Source organism: Syngnathoides biaculeatus, chromosome 7, assembly GCF_019802595.1.
Source record: "Syngnathoides biaculeatus isolate LvHL_M chromosome 7, ASM1980259v1, whole genome shotgun sequence".
In the NCBI taxonomy this organism is placed as follows: Eukaryota; Metazoa; Chordata; class Actinopteri; order Syngnathiformes; family Syngnathidae; genus Syngnathoides; species Syngnathoides biaculeatus.
The window spans coordinates 11,670,611-11,685,318 of record NC_084646.1 but is presented as its reverse complement, the minus strand read 5'-3'; the positions used below and the strand labels follow the sequence as shown (position 1 = coordinate 11,685,318).

Here is a 14,708-nt window from a genome sequence, read left to right as displayed (position 1 = left end):
AAGAACCACATTGCTTGGCACCGGAGGGGACGTAGGTTTGAGACCCCAACCGGGGTCCTTGAGCAAGACACTGATGTGGCTGCCGCCCCCCCCCCCCATTGTGTGTTTCGTGCACTTGAATGAACTTGGTTTGGATTCATCCTCTCCACTGGTTGCCATGGTGACGCTCAGCTATGTGGACTCGGGAAAGGGCCTTTTGTTCGCCACAATGCGCCCCCGAACCCCCGGCAAACCGAGCGTAAAGGTTAGCTCGCGCGCCATCTCGGGGCTGTCAAAATTCTTCTTATTCTTATTCTTATTCTTATTATTGTTATTGTTTTTTTTTGGGGGGGTTTTTTTTTTTGGTGACCGCGCGGAAAAGTTGCGCCAGGGCGCGATGACGTCATCGCGCGATCCCATTTGGTCTTTCCCGAAAAATGCATTCAATTTTTGTCACGAGGCTGAGGCGACATCTTCCTCCTTCCTCCTCTTCCTCGGCGCGGCGCGTGCTCGTGCGCGTGCCCGTGCCGAGCCGCGAGGCTGCCGAGGCTGCTGCTGCGACTTTCCTCGGGAGCGCCAAGTCAAAGGTAAAAGAAACTTCTGGTCGTTTTAACCCAAACCCGAACGAGGCGACTTTGCTTTGGCAAACTTTCGTCCGGTGGCTTTTTGCCCACGAATTGCGCAAAGGCCAATTTTTGCATTTGCAAAGCATTTTGGGGATTAGGGTTCCTCCAGCACTGAAAGTCTGAAATTTGAAAAAGAGACGAACCCGCTCATCTCTCATCTTTTGTTTCTGTCGAAAGGGCTTCGATGAAGGGCGAAGGACTAATTTGGTAGTTCATCTCTCCGCGATGCGGTGAAGGCGAGCCGGCGCGCCGTCGCTTCAGGTGGGGAGGGCCATGGCTGACCCCGCCCACTCGGACCTGATCGCCAGGCACTACAACCACACGGGCAAGCTCCGCAAGTGGGACGGGGGGTCCGGCCTGAAGGCCGACTCGGCGGTCTTCCTGGCGGTCTGCTGCCTCATCGTCCTGGAGAACCTGCTGGTCCTGGCCACCATCTGGAGGACCAAGAAGTTCCACAAGCCCATGTTCTACTTCCTGGGCAACCTGGCGCTGTCGGACCTCCTGGCGGGCGTGGTGTACGCCGCCAACATCCTGCTGTCGGGCGCCAACACGTACAAGCTGACGCCCACCCAGTGGTTCCTGCGCGAGGGCTCCATGTTCGTGGCCCTGGCGGCGTCCGTCTTCAGCCTGCTGGCCATCGCCGTGGAGCGCCACCTCACCATGCTGAAGATGAAGGTCCACGACGGGGGCCGGGCCAGCCGCGTCTTCCCTCTCATCAGCGCCGTGTGGATGGTGGCGGCCCTCCTGGGGGGGCTGCCCCTCATGGGCTGGAACTGCGTCGGCCGGCTCGACCGCTGCTCCACCGTGCTGCCGCTCTACCACAAGACCTACATCCTGTTCTGCACCACCGTCTTCAGCGTCATCCTGATGGCCATCGTGGCGCTCTACGCCCGCATCTACACCCTGGTGCGCGCCCGCAGCCGCCGTCTGGTCTTCCGCAAGGCGCCCAACGGCGGCAAGAGCTGCGAGCGCTCCATGGCGCTGCTGCGGACCGTGGTGGTGGTCCTGAGCTGCTTCATCGCCTGCTGGGCGCCGCTCTTCGTGCTGCTGCTGCTGGACGCCGCCTGCCGGGCGCACGGCTGCGCCGTCCTCTACCGGGCCGAGTGGTTCCTGGCGCTGGCCGTCCTCAACTCGGCGACCAACCCGCTCATCTATACGCTGACCAGCAACGAGATGCGCCGCGCCTTCCTGGAGACGCTGCCGTGCGCTCCGGGCCGCCCGCCCGCCACCGCCGAGTTCAGCCGCGGCAGGTCGGAGAACTCGTCGCGCCCCGACGGGGAGGGGGGCCGCGCCGCTCCCTCGTCCTGAAGGGGGTGCCCAGGCGCCCTGGGGCCGGTTCTCGCGTAGGCAACGTGACTCGGACTGACCTTAGCCCCGCCCCCCGCCGCTGTCGGCTACTAACTAATTACTTGTAATGAGATGACGTCACGGAGTTAGAAAATGTAACCCGTCACATCACGTGTCATTAAACGGCTGTTGCTTTTGAAAAACATCATATTTTAACGTCACCCTTTCATTTGGGTTTTCACACCGTCCTCGCGCAGTTGCAACAAATTCATCCGCGTGTTTGACGGCCTTCCGATTTGTGGCAAGAAGAAGGATCCTGACACTTGTGTGCGCTTCAAAATGGCCTCAAGCGTAAATACTTGCATGACGTCGACAACGATTCCATTTTTCAGTGATGAACTTTGCCAACGGCCCCCCCCCCCCCCCCCCCCCCCGGCTGTCAGGCCGCGCCCACTTTCCACCTCCTTTGAAAAGGTTTTTCGAGCCTTTCGGGGACGTTTTGCGTCGACGTGGTTTTGCCAAACTTGACTTTTCTTGTCGTTTTATCGGTCGGTCTTCAACCTTTTTCTTCAGGACGTTCCCATTTTTGGTCGTTTGTCGGCGAACTTTGGAGTTTTTCTCGTCGACGTGGGGTGACCGTCGCCTTGGCGACCCGCCGCCACAGGGATCGCTCGTGCTCTGAAATAAAAACACAAATGGAAAACAAGTTGGGTGTCTGCGCATCGTCTGACCTTCGCGGTGACCGGGTCGGCGGAACCGCGCATACGCGGATGGTGTGGACCGACCGGCATTCGCGACGACGAGGAAAAGCAGTCCGATATCGACTTAGACCGGAATGACTGCACGCATGGAGGGAAGAAGAAAGTATTTCAACATTTGGCACTGAAGTCGTCGGTCTTGGTGTTCAGCTTCTGGTTCGCAGGCTCATGTTGGCACTTTCCGGTCAGAACTCCTCCGGACCCCCGAGAAGGACCTGGAAGAGTTCGTGGCGAAAGACCACCTGAAGGATGGAGCTCATCCTGGTCTTCGCTCTGAGAGTCACCTTGGAGACCTTGTGAGCTCTTTCACATTTGGATGGGCGTCTTTAACCTCCTCAGCAGCAAAAACAGCAAAACAAACAAATCTCAATTCCCTCATTTCCAGTCCAAAGTATGAACGAAAAGACATTCACTCATCTTCTGTCGCGCTTCTCCTAATCCGGAGGATGGAGGGATGAGTAGTAGGATAAGCGGCAAAGAAAATGGAAGGATGGATGGATAACGACGCGAAAAAAAGGAGAGGAAAAAAGACAACCATCTCTACCCCACGAGGTGGCGCAAGTGAGCTAGGTTGCCTTCCGTCGCGTGGACTCCAAGTCCCGGCATGCCCCGCGCCTCCCTTTTCTTCCTTCATTCCTTCGTCCGGGAGTGAGGAGGTGACGACGAGCCGCCGCGGCCCGCAGACTCCGAACCGAACCTGAAGGCAGAACACCGAATGGCGGCGGCGCAGCGGCTGCAGGCGGACCGGAGGCCGAACGGAGAGTCTCTTGATCGGCCTTGACGCCATCGCGACCGCCTCCGGGGCTCTGGAGCACGAGGAGAGCCGGGCCGAGCCGGGACGGGCCGGGCCGAGCCGGGCCGAGCCGGGCCGAGCCGGGCCGAGCCGAGCCGAGCCGGGCCGCCGTCCCGCCCGGTAATGTGACATGAGGTCCGACGGTCCACTAAGACCCGCTAGCTCGCTGTGATGCTTGTGTGGCCTCCACCCGCCGGACCTGACGGAGAGACCTCGCCTGTGACGTCACACAGCGGCCGGAGGCCCCCAGGCTAGATTTTGGACCGAGCCCGAAAAGCGTGCTGGGAAGCGATGTGACGGCCTCGAAGCGTTGTCGTGACGTCATCAGACGACGAGTCCTCGAGAACTTGGCGAGTCCAAATCCCCCAAGGTGAAAGCTCACCAATTCGTGCTTGGTTCCGGATTCCTCAGTTCTCACCGTTATTTTGAGGCCTTGGAAACATCGATCCATCCATTGTCTGAGCCGCTCATCCTCACAAGGATCGGGCGCCCAAAAAAAACGCAAGCATTTTTGGCCGTCAAATGCAAAACCTTTAAAGGTCTCTTTCAATTCTGGGGTCACCGTACAGGGGGACAAGGAACGCGGCCCCCTTTCGCCGGGTGATGCGCTTGGCGCCCATTCCGATCGACGCCCGCTCCTGGTAGGAAACCCTCTCGGGGCGCATTTGCGTTGTCATGGAGCGCTCGGGCAGCATCCAGCTGGACGTACCGGACTTCAGTAATTCGGTCCTGTCCCACCTGAACCAGCTCCGGGTCCAGGGGCGGCTGTGTGACATCGTGGTACACGTTCAGGGTCAGAGTTTCCGGGCCCACAAGGTGGTCCTGGCCGCCAGCTCGCCGTACTTCCGGGACCACATGTCCCTGAGCCAGATGAGCACCGTATCCCTGACGGTGATCCGCAACGCGTCCGTCTTCGAACAGCTCCTGGGGTTCTGCTACACGGGCCGCCTGCGCCTGCAGCTGCGCGACATCATCAGCTACCTGACGGCCGCCAGCTTCCTGCAGATGCAGGAAGTCATCGACCGCTGCACGCGCATCCTGGAGGGGATCCACCTCAAGATCAGCCTGGCCGACCCGGACCGAGAGGCGGCGCCGCGCCCCCGCGGCCTGGAGGCGCCGGTCGGCTCGGCCCGCCGCGCCGAGGCGCCCGGCCGGGGAGAGGACCCGCGCGGCCCGGAGGCCGCCTCTCGAGAACCCGTCCTCCGTGTGGACCGGGCCGGTCGGTGGTACGTGGAGAGCGCCGGCGAGGCGGACGAAGGCGCCGACGGGATCGCCGTCAAGACCGAGCGGGAGGAGCGCCGGATCCAGGCGGACGGCGACCGGGATCCGTCGGGCCCGGCCGACGGGGGCGCCGACCGCTCGGGGCGCGTCGCGCCCGAGACCTTCGGCGGAGCGAGGCCCGCCGTCGGCGACGCCGACAGGTGAGCGACGCCGTCGGGACCGTCGCCGCTCACGTGTTGACGCGCGCGTGTGGTCGCCCGGCAGGTGGAGCCCGGCAGGCGGCGTCGTCGTCCTCGCCGACCGCCAAAGAGCCAAAAGCGAATCTCCGAGCAGAAGCGAAGACCGACGGCACGCCAACTCCCAGGTCACGTGACGCGGCGAAAATATCATGACCTTTAACCTCGCCTGGCGTATCGCTCGACACGTGCACTGACGTCCAATTTCTGGTCAATGTCGAGCGTCAAACGATTTCATTGTGCTGCTCTCTAAAAAAGAAAAATTCATTCCTAAAAGGGTTCGGCTCACATCGACGCAGTTTGGACTTTTTGTCGTCTCGGAGGAACTGACAACTTGACGTCACTTCTCGTCGCCCGTTCAATTGAAAATTTTGCCCTAAAAAAAAAAAAAAAAGCATTTTTTTTTTTTTATTTCAACTTTTCCCGTCCTAAATGCAAAATTGGAAAGTGTCTCTTGACGGGAAACTCCTCCCTTCCAAGGCTTCAAAATGCAACAAGATGGCGCCAAAGCAATACTTTTATATCGGGCTTTTTTTGCACATTCAGAATCGGCAACAAATTCTGGCTGTTGGAGCCGCTCCAGAATACTTTGCGAGAACGCCTACTAGGAATCTGCCAGTGGTGGTACACCTGCTTTTTTTTTTTTTTTTTTTTTTTTTTTTTTTGGGGCAACAATCGTGAAATGACAGAACTTTGAACGCGTAACAGAGCAATCGTCCGAATACGCCACTTGCGACTGACGCCACGTTTGTGTGGGTACCAGGTGGAGGAGGCGGCCTCGGCGGGGTACGAGGATTACGCCAGGGACCCGGTGGGCGAGCGCTGGTTCCGCTACAACCCGCGCCTGACCTGCATCTACTGCTGCAAGTCCTTCAACCAGAAAGGAAGTCTGGACCGCCACATGCGCCTGCACATGGGCATCACGCCGTTCGTGTGCCGCCTGTGCGGGAAGAAGTACACCCGCAAGGACCAGCTGGAGTACCACATCCGCAAACACACGGGCAACAAACCCTTCACCTGCCGCCTGTGCGCCAAGAGCTTCCCCTTCCAGGCCATCCTCAATCAGCACTTGCGCAAGAACCACCCGGGTCACCACGCCCAGAGCGCCTCGCCCGAGACCACCACGGCCTCGCTCAGCGCCAGGGGGGCCTCGCCGGGCCGAGACGACCCCGAGAGCGCCGGGGCGGCGTCCGGGGAGGGCCCTCACGCGTCCGTCTCCACCACGGGGCCCGACTGACCCGAAGGTCACGCCGCCCGGGAGGAATCCCAGGGCGGCGACGGGCCAGGGGCCCCGCGCATCCTCCTCTGCCGCGGGGCCCCGTCGGCGTAAAAGCCGACGTCGCCCGGGACGACGCCTGCCGAGCGTCCCGGTCCGCGCGATGAAAACATTTTTCGGCTAACGGCGTCCTTCCTGTCTGCCTCCCGACAATCCAGCGTGGAGGCGGGAAAAGATGGCCCCTCTCTCAGCATCCGTGCTAATCGCATACCTCGGGACCGCCGTCGTTGAGTTCGGGTCTCAACGGACCGAAGCCGACCTCATGCAGTTACCTCTCGTCGCCACTCGGGACACCCGGTGGTCCAATATCACGAGGCCAAGTTCCTGCACTAGGCTCAAAATAACGTCCTCACCTCGGCGACGTCGGCCAATGCTCGTGGGCTACGTTGGCCCCGGCTTGCGGACAGCTAGCTTGCTTCCGTTCTTGCTAGTTTTCCCAGCTAACAGCTACTATACAATGCTAACAGAGCTACCTAACGTCATCCTTCTGGCAACCCAAAGCAAAGATGGCCGCCAAGCCACTCGAGCGCTTCACAGACCTTAAGGTGACTCTTTGAATCTCATTGGAAGCGAAAAGGGAACTAAACCCAAACCCGAGCTGTCAAAACCTTCTTTTCGTCTTGAGATGTGCACGTCATCTTCATTTTCAGCTGCTGCTTCCTTCAATCTTCTCCAAAATAAGTTTAGCGCTTATGGCTTCGCGATGACGCAGTTCTATTCAAAACCATCGCGAGTCGACGGGCTACGCGTCGTCGAGCGGAATCCCGACCGGCTCGTCGGCGTCTGCGTCCCGCCGTTGCTAAATTTAATACGCTAAAAGAATGAAGCGGTTGAGGAGGCAAAAATGAGCTTTGCCGCTGCCGCAGTTTCACTTCTTACTGACACGTGAGATCCTGTCTGCATAAAGCGGGCCGGCTTCCTCAAATGGATCCAAGCCAACTAGGAACAGGTCCAGACCTGACCTTGCGGGTCACGGCTGAGCCTGACGGTCCCCCGCAGCAGGTGGCCCCCGACTGGCGCTCCGTTGCCCCCGAGTGCCCCCCCTATGTTTATGAAGTCCCCCCACCACCACCACCCCCCTCCACAAACGCAATATGAATTTAATCCAAGTAGCGTTTTTGAGTAACGTTGCCACATGCTTGTTTCCATTTGAAACCTTTTTTGGGTTTAGTTCCCCTTTTGGGACCGCTTAGGACTTGTTGGCTATAACAAGTGTCACCAATTTTTTTTTTTTTTGGAATACGAAGACAGGTTCTGGGCTCCCTAGAGTCTATCATGTGGACCGGGCAGGTGGGCGGGACCGGACTTGCACACGTAGCAGAGCGCTTAAGCAAAGAAACCTCACTCGTACAGAACCACATCACCTCAAGCTGATTGGCCGAGCCACGCACGCAAGGCCCGCCCGCTGGCCCGCCACCTCCTGACGACTTACCTCACACGCGTGGGTCCTCGATCCCGATCCGGTCCCCGCACGCCACCTACTCCCGGTCCAATCTAATCTCAGCCTGTTCTCGTCCGGTCTGGTCTAGTCTAGTCCTTTCACCGGTCTCGGTCTAGTCGTCACCTGATTGACCTTTGCCCTTTCTAGTCCATTTGATTCCGTTCTTATCCCTTTCAGTCTCTTCCAATCCAGTCTCGCCTAGTCTAGTCCTTTCAGCCCGGTCTCGGGCTAGTTTTGGTACCTCGCTCGATCGGCCTCCGACCCCCGTCGGACACCCTTGTCGGGCTTTCAACTTTTTATTTCAAACTTTGTTGAGGGCGGAGCCTAAGTGTCAAAAAAACTTACGTGCAACAAATAAAAGAGATTTGACTGAAAATGCCGATCAGCGTTTTTTGTTTTTTTTCCCCAGTTCCTACTTGGGCCAAGCATTTTAATCAGCTCGTATTAACGCTTTCCAAATCCATTTTTTCTTTCAACATGTTACAGAATCGCAGCTATGTTCGGGCCGCACCCACAACTGATTGCCAGCCAATCGCAGCAGGGCAGGGCACATAAAGGCAATTTAGAGTCGTTTGCATAGATAGGCGCCGGCAATCCCCCGAACCCCGTGAGGATAAGCGGTTTGGAAAATATTAATGCTTTGAACACATTTCAAAAATGCAACTTTTCCTTTTGTAGGAATAAAAAGGAGAGGACAGAGCTCAAATGCGCTGCCCGTGATTCACATCTTTGTTGTTGTCAGCGTCAAAGGATCAAAAGAAGAAAAAAAAAAAAAAAGCCAAGTTCTTTTAGTTTGAAATGAATCGTTTTTCGGGATTGGATCCAGACAAATATCGGAGAGGTCCTCGACACATCCGGACGGCCTGACTTTATCTTGCCTTAGTCTTCGCGCTGGATTAGTTTTACGAATCCTTATTTTTTCCCTTCCTGGATTTCCTACATTGCAACACGTGCCGTCAGCACCCGGGTCGACGTCACAGTTGGGCGGGCTGCAACCAATGATCGGGCGACAAAACGAATGAAAAACCACATTTTTCATTTCTATCTCTTTATCGAATAACAGGACATTCTTTCAAGTAGTAGCTCGCTAGTACGTGAAGATGAATCAGATGAAAAGTGAATTTCGACACCAGTGAAGCGTTTGTCTTCTCGTTTCCAAGTCGCAGACGTGGCGGAGCCGCGCTTCAGGATTGGCAGGGGCGCGCCACGCGGCCCACGAAGAGGACGGCGTCGAGCGCCGTCTCCCGGATCAGGAGCAGGAACGGCCGATCGGCCGCAAAGACTTCGGCGTCCAAATCGATGGATCTCCCCGACGCCACCGCGGCGGACGACGCCGACGCCTCGCTGCCCAGCTCGTTCACCTGCGAGCGCACACGGGTCAGAGGACACGCCCCTTCGGAGGCCACCGATCGGAGAGCGGATGAGTGACGCACCTCCAGGAAGGCTTTGTGGAAGGCGTCGCTGATGTAAACGCCTTCGCCGCCGTCCGCCAGGAGACCTGAAGGTGACGCAAAAACCTTTGAGACGCAGTCGTTCAGAATGTCGCCGAATTTCAATTTAGGAACGAGCCGCTTTCAATTCAGACTATTTTGGGCTCCCGACCGCAGACGTTTGTTTCTTGGACAGCCCACCCGCCACCGCATCGCGAGATCGGCCTTCCCGACCCCGAAAAGGGACTTGCGGCCCAAAACGTTTTCCCTGAGCGTATCGCGGCTGAGAGGCGGGAACAGTAGTCAAGACCCGGGGGGGCCGGATGTGGCCCTGAAAAAGAGATCATGTGCATCAACTTCCGTGATTCTTGCTAAAAGCTGAACTCAGATTCAAAATTGCCATGTGTAATAAACAATCCGGTTATTTTTTTCTGAAACCAATCCCCTTTTTACGGTAACATTTTTTCTTCTGATTTGAAAACCCTCAATTTGCTGCGTACTGTATATGGAAGAGAAAATATGAAGACGTATGCTGTATGCTGTCGTAACGGTGCTCTGAGGGAAATTGAAACGACAACGTGGCCCTCGATCAAAATGGGTCCGAGACGTTTACCGTAACCCTCGATTTTGCACAATATTCATTTTGAAGCATCCGAATAAAGTCAGTCAAAGGTCCTCGCATCCGCTTGGATGGGAAACACGACAGCGGCTCCCGAACGGGTCACGGAACCCATGAAGTTCCGAACCCGAGCCTCCGCTGTGGTTCGTTTTGATGACCAGGGCCGATTGAATGGATCAGCGCCATCCAGTGGGGGGGGGGGGGGGCGTCTTTACCGTCGATTGATTGACGGGATAGAATCATTCGCAATGGTGACGACGACGGGGGTCCGATGCCAATCAAGCGGCTACCGCCGCTGCATACGCGCACGGCGCTGCTGCAAGCGCGCGCACGACTACTACGCGGTACCACTACGAGTGCGTACGCGGGCGCCCCCACCTGGCAGGCTGGCGTTTTGAGGGCTGAAGACGCTGCGCAGTCCCAGCGCGTTGAGCGCCTCCTTGAGGCCGACACTCTCCTCCAGGCGGAATCGCGGAAGGTGCACCGACACGGTCGTCTCCGCCATCTTGTCCAACCACGCGTTCAGCGTGGGAAGCTCCAGCTCCGCCTCCACCTGTGACGTCACAGGTAGGGGAACGGCAGGGGCGGGACTAAAATGCGCCAGCACGGGCAAATGTGCGAATCTGACCTCGTGAATCCATCCGCTTTTGCGCATTTTCAGCAAGACAAAAACATTTGTTTGAAAGTGACAAGATTGCTCAATTCCTGGCTGCAAAAATCCGCAAATAACCGAAAGTCCTTTACGGCATACTTGAGGCCCAATGAGCGTTTACTCCACCCCCCACAAAGAAAAAAAAAAAAAAAAAAAATCGGCTAACCCACCGGTGCCGAGCATCGGGTATACCGAGGTCCACTGGCACATTTTGCTACTTAAAAGAAAAGATTTGGAATGAGCCACTAGTGCCAACGTCTCGTATCCATCTCCAAAGCAATACTTTGGTCTCGCTGAAAATGTCGCGTACCTGCGCCAGCGCGTTGCCCTCGTCGGGCAGCAGCAGGGTGAGGGCGACGTCGCGCCCGCGGTAGTCCATCTCCAGCAGCCGGAGGCGCCGCTCCGGCAGGCGGGCGTAGCGGAACTTGTTCTCCTGGTACATCATCCGTACGGAACACCGACGCCCCGCGTCCACGTGGAAGCGGGCGACGTACACGTCGTCCCGGTGGAACTCGTTCTGCCAGCGACCCTGGGGGGCACCGCCGGCACGTCAGCGTTCGTCACCTCCTTTCCGGTGCGTTCAAGGCCTTTTTTCCGGGGAACCTTCCTTTCCTGCCCATTGACGACCGTCGTGTAGCTTATTTCTTGCGGATAACACGCAGCGCCGAATTCAGGAATTGGCTTCTCCTTCCTTCAATTTGCTGCTAGGCCGGCTCAAAACACGACGTCAACCCTCGCGAGTAAGTCGAGCCGCGCTTGTTTGCGGTGCTAATGCTAGTCCAGTTATGCCGGATCGACGGTCTTTGGTCCCTGGGACGTTTTTGGCACGACGACGTCGTATCGTCGCGCCCCTTTCAGAATAATGGCACTAAGATGTTACTAAGAACCCCACTGCTGATGTAGGAAACGGCCACCCCCGGCCGGGTTAGGCCAGAAGAAAGCGAAGTGACTTGCGTGCGGGCGGCGTCCCCGCCGGTACCTTGAAGTAGATGCTGTTGACCAGCACCAGGACTGCGTCCTCGCCGATGGCGCCGGCTGGCAGCGCGTCCCGGATGTGGTTTTTGGTCTCGTTGGCCACCCAAGCGTTGATGGCGGCGCGGGATGCTTCCGGATCACCCTGAGGCACGCCAAACACAAATCAGGGCGCAAAGCCACCGACGACGGGCCGGTCGCTGACCGCCTGTGGCTCACTTTTATGTCGTTTGATCAATAACGGGAAAGATGTGACAAGCGGAATTTCCTTTTTTTTTTTTTTGCATGTCCTTACTGTAGTTACGGCTGCATGAAGACAAGTGCGAGCCTTTGAACGAGTGAGCGTCAACACATGCAAATTGTGCAACTGGCTGCATTTCTTTTGACTGGCTTCACATTTGAAATCATCAACTTTCTGAAAATGACGTCTGTTTGTTTCAGCATTGGAGACGTTGGCCCGTAGAAGACCAAGCCGACATTAACAAGCTGCAGGAAGGACTACAACTCGAAACGTCTTTACCATTATCAACCAAAGGAGCCACGCCCACCAGACACTCAAAGCAAGCCAAGAATGCGCGGCGGCAGAACCGACCCGAAAGTCCAGCGCCATCACGTCGGCCCCGTAGACGCGGCGGCTGACGTTCTGGTAGGCGGCGTCCAAGCGAAGAGTCCGATCCCCGAAGAGGCGGTTGGCCACCAGCAGCCGCGCGCTAGCGTCTTTTCGCCTGCGCAAGCGACACAAGAGCTTGGCGAAGTAGAAGTGGACCCGATCTGAGGTCTTGTCCGACACGGAGTCCAACTGCAACACCTGCCGGCGCCAGGTTGAGGTGAGTGCTCGCTCGCTAACCAGTGCGCTAAGCAGTGCGCCGACGGTCGGCCGCCACCTTCGTGATTTCCTCCAGGGTGTGTCCGCAGGCGGCCAGTTTGGTCATGGAGAAGGCCACGGACACGCCTAGGGGGGACAGGAACAAGTTGGTGTCGGGGGTCCGGCCGAACGCCACCTGGCGGTACAGCGACAGCGCGAAGCGCGCGTTGGCGGCGGACAGCTCCCACACGCGCGGGTTGGTGGCCTGCGGGGCCGGTTCGTCCGTGGCGTCGTCGGGGGCGTCGCCCTCGGGCGCTCTGTAGACGCAGCGAGGCTCCGGGGCCACGTCTTTGGCTTTGAAGGCACACGGGTCCCCGGGGACGGAAACCGACGCCAGCGAGAGGACGCTGAGAAGAAACAGCCTATCGGAGGGGCCCATCCTGTGGATGGGCAGTCTGATGGTGAACACCTTAAGCTTAGCGAAGCGCCTTTAAGAAGTTGAGGTGACGCGCGCGCACTTGTGCGGTCGTCCCTCATTTCCAGCTAAAGCTACCGACCGTGGATAAGCGGTTGGAAATGGATGGAATGAAAGAAATGGGTGCTGGATGGTTAGACTGCTGGGGACAAAAACTTCTGACTTTCTGAAGAAGTCAATGACGCCCACGCGCGCGTAATACACACAAGTCTCGACCTGTCCAACCAAACAGTGGAGAATGACTTCAAAGTAAGTTTTTTTACTCACCTCGAGATAAAAGTTAACAAAAAGTTTGAAGCGACAATCAAGTTGTTTTTATCGCCACGTCCACGTCTTACCTGACGCGTGTGTTGTGCGCGCGCCGCCGTTCAGTGACCCGCCGTGTCCAAACATCACCATGACCTTTGAACCCTCCCCTCGCCAGCACTTTCCTTTAAAGGTTTGACGCCGAAGAGGGCGCAACAGTCCCGTCGGCACCTCTGTAGACGGCTTTCAGATTTCGGCGTACGGAAGTAAATACGTTGCGAATTAAAAATGCCACTGAAAATGTGATGTTGTCAAATTGCCCTTGTTGTTTCAAAGTGATGACATTTTCATTAGCTGCATTTCAGTTGAACTTTTTCATGTGAACAAATTGGCCATCTAAAAAAATGTTTCCAGTCTCCTGAGACGCAACTGGCCACAATTCAATTCCGTCTGAAATTGAGCGTCTAAATTCAGTGTTCAGAAGACTGCGAGTAAGGCCGCCTTCTTTTTTTCATTTCCACTGTTCCTGTGCATCAAACGAGAGGAGGAAGAGTCAACCGAGCGCGAGCGGGACGACGTCGGCTCGGGGGAGACGTCACGTGACCGCAGCGGGGAAAGGTCGGCGTGGTTTTTTGTTTTTGTTTTTTTTCAAAACGTGCAAAATGAATGACGATAGCTCAACGTTTCCCAGTCGGCCGGTGATCTATGATGGAGTAATAACCTCGAAAATATGTGGATGAGCGCAGGACGTTTTGAACAGAGCGGGAGACGTCACTCCCATTTTGTTGTTGTCGTCGAGCGCGACGGCAGGCCGCTCTCTGCTCGCTTTGGTTTCAGACGTCTGTTGCATTTGACAACTCACTCCACGCTAACATTGACCTACAATTTCCGAAAGGGACACAGATGCAGGGTTTTTTTTCTTCTTCTTTCGGCTTGTCCCGTTCGGGGTCGCCGCCGCGTGTGTCGTCTTTTTCCATTTAAGCCTATCTGGTGCTAAAAAAAAAAAAAGGCTTCACGCTTCACCTCCCACCTGTGTTTTCTGACCTGACACAAGACAAGACTTGGGTGAGAGCGCACACAATTTTATGATTTGAAATTACTTTGGTACTCTGTGGGAGTCGATTTTTCGAATTATCATGTCGGTGTGTGACATTTCCAACCAATCTGGCTAAGAAAAAGGACGTGCGTGAGGAGGTAATGACATCCACGGGGCTCTTCTCCAAAATGAGGCTTTTTTTTTTTGTCGCTCGGCCGTCAGAGCGCTGAACGCTTTTTTCTTCTTCTTTCCACTTGCAAACCGTCGGGAAGACGCGGCGGCAACTATTGGTCAGGGCTGCGGCAACGCGGCGTCTCATTGGCCGCCACTACTTCCGGATTGGCCCGCCATAGATATGAACACGCACACCGGTGAGACGACGTGTCTACGGAGCGGCCATGTTTGAAAAGTAGACGTTCCCCTCAAAGGCAAAGCATTGACGTTGGAATTAAATCGTAAACTGATCATTTCTTTGTCGATTTACGCGAGCTTTACTTTTGTGTCAGCCTCAAAGCGTGTGTTGAAAATGCTTAACATTTGAAAAAAAAAACCGATGTTCATCCGTTATTGCTTCGGAAAATTTTTTTGTCGAGGACGTGCGGCGGCAGCGACCGCAACCGCGCTCAGCACAAAGTTCGGCCATCCTTTAAATTTTGGCCCTTTTCTTGCCTTTCACTGACAATCGGAATACACCGGCGTGGTTGACCCGCCTAGCTCATCGTCGTCGTAGGCACGCAGCTGAAAAGGGGCGCGGCCAGGTGACGTCTTCTTCTCTACGTCCCCGCCGAGAGCGCGATTGTCAAAGTGGCTTCCGTTTGGCTCTTCGGCGGGTTTTGTTTTGTTTTCGTTGCCGCTG

General features: G+C 56.4%; 3 protein-coding genes across 8 annotated transcripts; 2 read left to right on the top strand and 1 right to left on the bottom strand.

Moving 5' to 3' along the window:
• The first annotated feature begins 339 nt into the window (after window positions 1-339).
• On the top strand, window positions 340-2,307 carry s1pr1 (sphingosine-1-phosphate receptor 1). Its single transcript, XM_061825176.1, has 2 exons — window positions 340-566; window positions 783-2,307. Exon 2 carries the CDS (start codon window positions 879-881, stop codon window positions 1,911-1,913), a length of 1,035 nt encoding a protein of 344 aa, XP_061681160.1. The 5' UTR covers window positions 340-566; window positions 783-878; the 3' UTR covers window positions 1,914-2,307.
• Window positions 2,308-3,273: 966 nt separating this feature from the next.
• Window positions 3,274-7,990, top strand: zbtb37 (zinc finger and BTB domain containing 37). 2 transcript variants are annotated; one of them, XR_009795726.1, is made up of 4 exons: window positions 3,274-4,864; window positions 4,929-5,028; window positions 5,664-6,721; window positions 7,424-7,990. XR_009795726.1 is itself a non-coding variant. In XM_061824960.1 (3 exons), the coding sequence occupies exons 1-3, from the start codon at window positions 4,119-4,121 to the stop codon at window positions 6,135-6,137; spliced, it is 1,320 nt and encodes a 439-aa protein (XP_061680944.1). In that variant the 5' UTR covers window positions 3,274-4,118; the 3' UTR covers window positions 6,138-7,990. The 2 variants fall into 2 exon arrangements, 1 of the variants encoding a protein (XP_061680944.1); XM_061824960.1 differs by having other exon boundaries at window positions 5,664-7,990.
• A 188-nt stretch (window positions 7,991-8,178) lies between these two features.
• Window positions 8,179-14,666, bottom strand: serpinc1 (serpin peptidase inhibitor, clade C (antithrombin), member 1). 5 transcript variants are annotated; one of them, XM_061824959.1, is made up of 7 exons: window positions 14,533-14,666; window positions 12,175-12,242; window positions 11,883-12,098; window positions 11,298-11,435; window positions 10,629-10,847; window positions 10,045-10,219; window positions 8,179-9,115 (listed from the first exon to the last, which is right to left on the bottom strand). In XM_061824959.1, the coding sequence occupies exons 2-7, from the start codon at window positions 12,220-12,222 to the stop codon at window positions 8,802-8,804; spliced, it is 1,110 nt and encodes a 369-aa protein (XP_061680943.1). In that variant the 5' UTR covers window positions 12,223-12,242; window positions 14,533-14,666; the 3' UTR covers window positions 8,179-8,801. The 5 variants fall into 5 exon arrangements, with proteins under 5 accessions (XP_061680943.1, XP_061680942.1, XP_061680939.1 ...); XM_061824958.1 differs by lacking the exon at window positions 14,533-14,666 and having other exon boundaries at window positions 8,184-8,978; window positions 9,051-9,115; window positions 12,175-12,537; XM_061824955.1 differs by having other exon boundaries at window positions 8,185-9,115; window positions 12,175-12,535; window positions 14,533-14,639.
• Window positions 14,667-14,708: the final 42 nt, after the last annotated feature.

Bases quoted from the DNA above. Each gene is read 5' to 3' on its own strand.
- s1pr1 (XM_061825176.1), top strand. From the start codon at position 879: ATGGCTGACCCCGCCCACTCGGACCTGATCGCCAGGCACTACAACCAC.
- zbtb37 (XM_061824960.1), top strand. From the start codon at position 4,119: ATGGAGCGCTCGGGCAGCATCCAGCTGGACGTACCGGACTTCAGTAAT. The intron at 4,865-4,928 runs GTGAGCGACGCC...GTCGCCCGGCAG, and splicing joins GCCGTCGGCGACGCCGACAG to GTGGAGCCCGGCAGGCGGCG. The intron at 5,029-5,663 runs GTCACGTGACGC...TGTGGGTACCAG, and splicing joins GACGGCACGCCAACTCCCAG to GTGGAGGAGGCGGCCTCGGC.
- serpinc1 (XM_061824955.1), bottom strand. From the start codon at position 12,534: ATGGGCCCCTCCGATAGGCTGTTTCTTCTCAGCGTCCTCTCGCTGGCG. The intron at 12,099-12,174 runs GTGGCGGCCGAC...TGGCGCCGGCAG, and splicing joins CCCTGGAGGAAATCACGAAG to GTGTTGCAGTTGGACTCCGT. The intron at 10,220-10,628 runs GTACGCGACATT...GTGACGTCACAG, and splicing joins AGGGCAACGCGCTGGCGCAG to GTGGAGGCGGAGCTGGAGCT.